The following is an 8,759-nucleotide window of genomic DNA, read 5'->3' on the forward strand; positions in this document are numbered from 1 at the left end:
AAAACCTTCATTGTTAATGTTATCACATGTTTATGAGATAGCAAAGATATTTTAAAAGCAAAGATATTCCTATAATACAAACCCGATTCCAAAAAAGTTGGGACACTGTACAAATTGTGAGTAAAAAAGGAATGGAATAATTTACAAATCTCATAAACTTATATTTTATTCACAATAGAATATAGATAACATATCAAATGTTGAAAGTGAGACATTTTGAAATGTCATGCCAAATATTGGCTCATTTTGGATTTCATGAGAGCTACACATTCCAAAAAAGTTGGGACAGGTAGCAATAAGAGGCCGGAAAAGTTAAATGTACATATAAGGAACAGCTGGAGGACCAATTTGCAACTTATTAGGTCAATTGGCAACATGACTGGGTATAAAAAGAGCCTCTCAGAGTGGCAGTGTCTCTCAGAAGTCAAGATGGGCAGAGGATCACCAATTCCCCCAATGCTGCGGCGAAAAATAGTGGAGCATTATCAGAAAGGAGTTTCTCAGAGAAAAATTGCAAAGAGTTTGAAGTTATCATCATCTACAGTGCATAATATCATCCAAAGATTCAGAGAACTTGGAACAATCTCTGTGCGTAAGGGTCAAGGCCGGAAAACCATACTGGATGCCCGTGATCTTCGGGCCCTTAGACGGCACTGCATCACATACAGGAATGCTACTGTAATGGAAATCACAACATGGGCTCAGGAATACTTCCAGAAAACATTGTCGGTGAACACAATCCACCGTGCCATTCGCCGTTGCCGGCTAAAACTCTATAGGTCAAAAAAGAAGCCATATCTAAACATGATCCAGAAGCGCAGGCGTTTTCTCTGGGCCAAGGCTCATTTAAAATGGACTGTGGCAAAGTGGAAAACTGTTCTGTGGTCAGACGAATCAAAATTTGAAGTTCTTTTTGGAAAACTGGGACGCCATGTCATCCGGACTAAAGAGGACAAGGACAACCCAAGTTGTTATCAGCGCTCAGTTCAGAAGCCTGCATCTCTGATGGTATGGGGTTGCATGAGTGCGTGTGGCATGGGCAGCTTACACATCTGGAAAGGCACCATCAATGCTGAAAGGTATATCCAAGTTCTAGAACAACATATGCTCCCATCCAGACGTCGTCTCTTTCAGGGAAGACCTTGCATTTTCCAACATGACAATGCCAGACCACATACTGCATCAATTACAACATCATGGCTGCGTAGAAGAAGGATCCGGGTACTGAAATGGCCAGCCTGCAGTCCAGATCTTTCACCCATAGAAAACATTTGGCGCATCATAAAGAGGAAGATGCGACAAAGAAGACCTAAGACAGTTGAGCAACTAGAAGCCTGTATTAGACAAGAATGGGACAACATTCCTATTCCTAAACTTGAGCAACTTGTCTCCTCAGTCCCCAGACGTTTGCAGACTGTTATAAAAAGAAGAGGGGATGCCACACAGTGGTAAACATGGCCTTGTCCCAACTTTTTTGAGATGTGTTGATGCCATGAAATTTAAAATCAACTTATTTTTCCCTTAAAATGATACATTTTCTCAGTTTAAACATTTGATATGTCATCTATGTTGTATTCTGAATAAAATATTGAAATTTGAAACTTCCACATCATTGCATTCTGTTTTTATTCACAATTTGTACAGTGTCCCAACTTTTTTGGAATCGGGTTTGTACGTGGAATATGCACGCACAAAATGGGCATGGAAATGTGCGTACGCAATTTTCCACGTACATATTGAGATTTATAAAAAATAAACTTGGCATAAATATGTGCGCACCATACGGGTACTCTAGACCAGTGGTTCCCAACCCTGGTGCTGGAGGCACCCCAAAACTGCACGTTTTGCATGGCTCCTTAATCAAACACACCTGATTCAGGTCATCAGCTCATTAGTAGAGACTTCAAGACCTGAAATTGGTGCTGGAACACCTGAGAGACCAGAGACCCGGCATGGTTCAGACCAAGGTATATACACACACATACCCCCAAATACACCGAAACACACAATCTCTTTTCATGCTGACACATGCTGTGTCTGTGTCTTTCTCAGGATCAGTTTGAGTTTGCACTGACGACTGTAGCTGAAGAGGTGAACGCTATTCTCAAAGTCCTGCCACAGTGATACTTCCTTTCTTCCTACCTTTCTCTTTCTCCCTCTCGGTTGTATATAAACTGAACCCATTTCTGAGAAGATATATGTCCTATAGAAACTATTTTGTCTGTAAATGATTGGACTATATTTAATAGTAATTAGGAATTGGGTATTGATTTAGTTCCGTGTAATTATAAAAGCAAATTCATTTATTTTTCTCTGTGTCATTGTTCCAGATTTTAATTACTCTCTCATCATTGCTATTTATTTTGCATATCACACAGAAAACTGGCCAGATCTGTTCTAAATATATAGTTAATTGGACCTTAATTTATTAAACTAATCTGTATGTGCTTCGTTATTTAAGATTTAGAACTGTGTTCTATGGGTTGTGCCAACTACTGTTTATCTGATCATTAGAGACTCGTACAAAGCCAAAACATCTTGCATGGAGACAATTGCTGCCTTTCCAAGCTAAGGAAACGCTCACTAAATCATGATGTTTAACTTGACTTGAACCTTTATTATAAGACTAAAACTCTTGGGAAGTACTACCACTTCCATTTGATGTTAAAATGTAATCTGTGCACACAAAAAGTGTGGATAGCAAGTAGAAATGCATGCAAGACTTGTGCAGCTGTGCTTTATGAACTTACAGAAAACTTCTGCATAGAAAATGTAAACAAATAAAGACTAAATTGTTATTGTGTGATTCTGGCAAATTACAAATACAGTTTCTGATCTCCATGCTGTTATCAAGAAGTTTCATGAGTATAAGGAGGTGTTCAGATCAATAAACATCCACAAGAGCAATAAACATTCACTCACTTTAATAAGAAGCATCAAAGCAAATAAGGGAATGAGGTTCTGCATATCCTGATGCTCTATGTGGGTATCAATTCATCTCTTAATACAGATATTAATGTGGCCTGACCCCAAAAGCACCTCCTACATCAACATGTAAACCTATAGCAGGCTGTTCCTGCACTGTCTGCAAAGATTCATTAGCGGATATGCTGTAAAAGAGACTTTGTGATGGGCCGGTTTGTTTCTCTAACCTGTCTGTTTTGACTATACGAGTAATCGTTGTTAAAACCCCTGTGATAAGATTGATCATTACTAACAAGCTCATCTGTGTGACTACGTTTAGTCTGTGGATATTTAAATTCAACATTAACAGACTATCAGTGTGTATTGCAACTGAATAACTGAAGCTGTTTTGATCCTGTGCAGCTCCATAATAAAGTTTCATGTGTCTGTGAAGTGAAGCACAAAGTCCTGAGTGTCCTGAGTGTTTAAACACACATATGCACATTCATTCTCAACCATGTGTTTACACACAGTTTAACAAAACACTTAATCATGTAACTACTTCATTTTGCATTTGACGTTGGTGAAAGCTTATGTTGTTTCAAGCTAGCGCAGCTAAGCCATCTTTGGAAACATCAGTTACAGAAGACCTTATTTATAGTTTTAGCAGATGCTGTTTTTTAGAAGATCCAGTAACACTAGAGATCACACTTTAACCACATAGACTGTCCTTGTAGAAATGCACAAACTGTTTTTATTTGTTCATGATAGGAAAAAATCTATATTTGAGAATTTCTGCAAGTTACTGCATGATGCTGTCATGAATTAATTAGATATTTATTGTTTTTTTTCATAATTTAAGTTTCTATTGTATTTTCTATATATTGCATCATGTGCGTTTTATGCAGCAGTGTTTTCTGGTTAAGTCTAGATGGGATACAGCCACGGCCAGATTGTCCTACTGGACATGGGCACATCAATATTGTGTCATGCTGATGCTGAACAATTAATTACTGTATTTGCATTATTGTAAGGTTAGGTTTAGGGTTGGGTGTAGACGTTAATAAAACACATAATCTGATCTAATAGGTATAAATTTAATTTATTGTTATTTTCTGGCCGTAGCTGCATGCATCCCTTCTAGCCACAACCCTGAAAAAACCCGATCTCATGAAATTGCGTATAAATAGTACGCCAAATAAAAACTAAAACTCGTGGTATTGATACGCAAAAATGGACGTTGGCGTGTATATGCTACACGATGGGTAGGTTTAGGCTTGTGGGGTAGATGCGTATCATATGTACGCGAAAACTGCATATCATATGCACGCCAACAAATTTCGTATCATATGCACGCTAAAACTGCGTATTATATGCACGCTAAACACATGCGTATCATATGCAGGCCAAAGTCCATTTTTGCGTATCAATAGGCTACCACGAGTTTTCGTTTTTATTTGGCGTAGGCTACTATTTATACGCATTTTCATGAGCCCGGGCTCGACAAAACAGTAGGCTAGTATAGCATTAAAACCTTCATTGTTAATGTTATCACATGTTTATGAGATAGCAAAGATATTTTAAAAGCAAAGATATTCCTATAATACAAACCCGATTCCAAAAAAGTTGGGACACTGTACAAATTGTGAGTAAACTATTCACAATTTGTACAGTATCCCAACTTTTTTGGAATCGGGTTTGTATGTTTGATACACAAATACTCACATAAACCAATTGTAACATACAGTTGTGCTCAATATTATTCATACCCTTGGTAAATATGATCAAAGAAGGCTGTGAAAATAAATCTGCATTGTTTATCCACTTGATCTTTCATTCAAAAAAACAAAAAAAACAAAAAAATCGAACCTTTGATTAAAGTAAAAAAAAAAGTGAAAGTGGGGGAAAATCACATTATGAAATAAATATTTTTCTCTAATACAGTAAGAGGACGCATATCTATATCGTCCTAATGCACGGTGAGGAGGAGAGTTTGAGTGCCCAAAGACTCCAAGGATCACAGCTGGAGAACAGCAGAAAATAATTGAGTCTTGGGGTCAGGAAGCCTCAAAAACAAAAACAAAAACGAAAAACAATGTTGTTTGGGAGAGTTTCAAGAAAAAACTAGAAAAGAAAACGCTCTCATCCAAAAATAAACTCCAGCGTGCTTAGTAAAATATATATGGGAAAAATAAGATTTTGAAATAGGATATATCAGAATAGGCCTAGTTTTAGGGGGCATTTTTCTAAGGACATCATATATGTCCGAATTATTATTTTTCTGACATACATTTCACTAAGCTTGTGTTTTATTTTCTTTATTTGCCCCAGTGACATAACTAATGACATTTCCTTAGATGGAGGTCATATCAATTTATTAATATATTAATTATATATATATATATATATATACACACATATATAATTATTTGAATTATGTAGATCATGAATCTCTCTTAGTGTAACTAACATTACAGATCATAATAATGAGAAAACAGTTATTAGATATCACATGGTATGTGATCTGAAATGTGATGAGAACATTACAGCTTTTCATTTATACTATTTACACAACATCCACAGAAAATGAGTCAGATTTGCAAAATCTAAAAGCTGAGAAAAAGAAAAAGGTCAATTGAAACTACTGATTTAGTAACGTATGTGTGTTTTCATTGCACAAAGTAAAGGAGTATTTCCATTGACATTTTTTATGCTGGTATGTCTGGGAAGTTCAGGTACAGCTGCCATACACTCTGAATAAGCATTTGTTTTGTTACTTCAAAAGTTCTTATTATCTTATGCAATTTCTCACTTTAAAAATGACATTGTTTCCTGCAAAACAAGATCCAATCTGGATGATAACTAAACATCTGGGTACATTTAGTTTAATATTATGAACCAGTGCTGGGGTCTCTATCCACCTCGGTAGCGTCAATCATTCATTACATTTCAATGTATTAATTCTGCTCATTGTACATGTAGTGCAGTATATTTTTATTAAATAATTTTTCAAACAAATCATATTCATCAACAGATGTTGCTTACAAAGCCAACATTTATTTTCTTCACAATATTTTAATAAAGTGAACTGTCACATGGATTTATTAGAAACTTTTGCCAAATTCCCACTGGGTTGGAGATTTTGTGTTTTTCTCCTCATCTTGAACATTGTACACAGTAAGTATCTTTTCAGGTATTTGCAAAACATTTGATCTCTCATGCCATACACAATTGGACTGATAAACCTGGGCATTATCTGGATTACTAAATAACTTGAGAATCTCGTATCTATAATAAACAGCGGAAACATTTCTGCGAGCAGCCTGTCCAGGAAGGGCCCGACAAACGTTAGCATGCACATCAGAAGCTGGATCCCGTGTAGGATGATGGTACTCCGAGCTTTGCGAGCATCTGAGTTCGTGGCCTTTGCAACAAACATGATCTTCAAGTAAGTATACACTATAGTGAGCCACACAAAGGTCAGGTAAATGATGTACACAACATTTCTCTTTTCTACTATATATGGGTTATCAAACACATAATCTCTGATGCAGGGGATGTTGCTGTAGAAGAAGGTTAGAGGTTTTGTAGCCAACAGGATGAACAGGTCTGGTAGAACCTGAATGGCACTCAGGACCCAGATCAGGCTGATAAGGATGTACGTTTTACGTACGGTACAGATCTGAGCATGACGTAAAGGGTTGCATATGGCTATATAGCGCTCTATAGCCATGGTAGCGAGATTCAGCGGTGTGTTGAGCGTTGTGAATATAACACTCATCAATAAAACACAGCAGAAAGAGACATTGAGAGTAAACACAGTGTAGCTTAAAATGTGAAGGACGACTGCAATCATCAGCTGAATCATGTCATTGAGCACCATGTGAATGAAGAGAATGTAGCGAGGGTTTCCGTTGAAGATCTCATGCTTGATGAAGGTGTGGACGAGCGTGCCATTGATATAGTTGATGGAGATGCACAAACCGACCACGATCACATTCCTAGTCACCGCTGAGCTAAAGCTGTCCCGCAGATACTTGGGTTGTGTGATGTTACCCACCAGTGAAACGTTCATTTTTTGATAGCACCGCTTTCTGGACAAAAAAGAGAAGAGAATGTAGGAGGTGTAACAATGTGCAGCAAGATAACTAAGATAGAGCAATGTTATTCTCAATGTAAAATTCAGTTGCATCAACAAATTCACTTTAGAGTCACATAAAGTTCAGTTGTCTTTCCAGTCATACCTCTGCAGCTGCTCCAGTCTGGTGTGAAGGAAGTAGAAGAGAAACCTCATTTTATATGCGCATGACAACCTCATGTGATGTCAGAAGAATTCAATTATTTGTCTAAATGTTTTCCTATGAAGGGCCAAACATCAAACTTGATTGAGGGCTGTATAGGCTGCAAGTAAATGCTGCTTTATATCCAACTGTATTATGATAAAATGTCAAATGTAAAAATAAAAATGTATCAAATTCACTTATATTCTCTTTTAATGCAATAAACAAACAAAAAATGTTAAAACAAAGTGATAAATTAGAAATGAAGATATGCTTCAATGGCATGTTTTTTCCTATCAAATGTGCTGCAAATAGGTCAACTTTGGCCCATGGGCCCTGGTTTGGGCATCTCTGCTTTAGAGAAACATACTTTCCGATGGGCATGACCTGGCCAGGACAACCTTTTGACCTGAAAATATGGTTATAGTTTATTCCAGTGCTGACAAGATGCTGCAATTGCTCTTTCTCCACTGACAGGCATTCAAAAGTGGCCATATATTCTGCTAAAATACAAGCAACTTGCAGTAAAAAAACCTTCAGATCTTATAGAACACGTTTTGCTAGTGACAGTGGTTACTTTCACACTGCAGGCAAATACACTCTTAAAAATAAAGGTGCTTCAAAAGTTCTTCAAGCGATGCCATAGAAGAACCATTTTTGGTTCCACAAAGAACCATTCAGTCAAAGGTTCTTTAAAGAAACACAGCAGAAAGAGACATTGAGAGTAAACACAGTGTAGCTTAAAATGTGAAGGACGACTGCAATCATCAGCTGAATCATGTCATTGAGCACCATGTGAATGAAGAGAATGTAGCGAGGGTTTCCGTTGAAGATCTCATGCTTGATGAAGGTGTGGACGAGCGTGCCATTGATATAGTTGATGGAGATGCACAAACCGACCACGATCACATTCCTAGTCACCGCTGAGCTAAAGCTGTCCCGCAGATACTTGGGTTGTGTGATGTTACCCACCAGTGAAACGTTCATTTTTTGATAGCACCGCTTTCTGGACAAAAAAGAGAAGAGAATGTAGGAGGTGTAACAATGTGCAGCAAGATAACTAAGATAGAGCAATGTTATTCTCAATGTAAAATTCAGTTGCATCAACAAATTCACTTTAGAGTCACATAAAGTTCAGTTGTCTTTCCAGTCATACCTCTGCAGCTGCTCCAGTCTGGTGTGAAGGAAGTAGAAGAGAAACCTCATTTTATATGCGCATGACAACCTCATGTGATGTCAGAAGAATTCAATTATTTGTCTAAATGTTTTCCTATGAAGGGCCAAACATCAAACTTGATTGAGGGCTGTATAGGCTGCAAGTAAATGCTGCTTTATATCCAACTGTATTATGATAAAATGTCAAATGTAAAAATAAAAATGTATCAAATTCACTTATATTCTCTTTTAATGCAATAAACAAACAAAAAATGTTAAAACAAAGTGATAAATTAGAAATGAAGATATGCTTCAATGGCATGTTTTTTCCTATCAAATGTGCTGCAAATAGGTCAACTTTGGCCCATGGGCCCTGGTTTGGGCATCTCTGCTTTAGAGAAACATACTTTCCGATGGGCA

The 8,759-nt window shown here is 37.3% G+C and overlaps 1 protein-coding gene across 1 annotated transcript; it reads right to left on the reverse strand.

Annotated features, from left to right (window-relative positions):
* Positions 1-5,995: 5,995 nt before the first annotated feature.
* On the reverse strand, positions 5,996-7,198 carry LOC107696403 (olfactory receptor 8J3-like). Its single transcript, XM_016496713.1, has 2 exons — positions 7,149-7,198; positions 5,996-6,998 (listed from the first exon to the last, which is right to left on the reverse strand). The coding sequence occupies exons 1-2, from the start codon at positions 7,196-7,198 to the stop codon at positions 5,996-5,998; spliced, it is 1,053 nt and encodes a 350-aa protein (XP_016352199.1).
* Positions 7,199-8,759: the final 1,561 nt, after the last annotated feature.

This window comes from Sinocyclocheilus anshuiensis, unplaced genomic scaffold, assembly GCF_001515605.1.
Source record: "Sinocyclocheilus anshuiensis isolate Anshui unplaced genomic scaffold, SAMN03320099.WGS_v1.1 scaffold522, whole genome shotgun sequence".
In the NCBI taxonomy this organism is placed as follows: Eukaryota; Metazoa; Chordata; class Actinopteri; order Cypriniformes; family Cyprinidae; genus Sinocyclocheilus; species Sinocyclocheilus anshuiensis.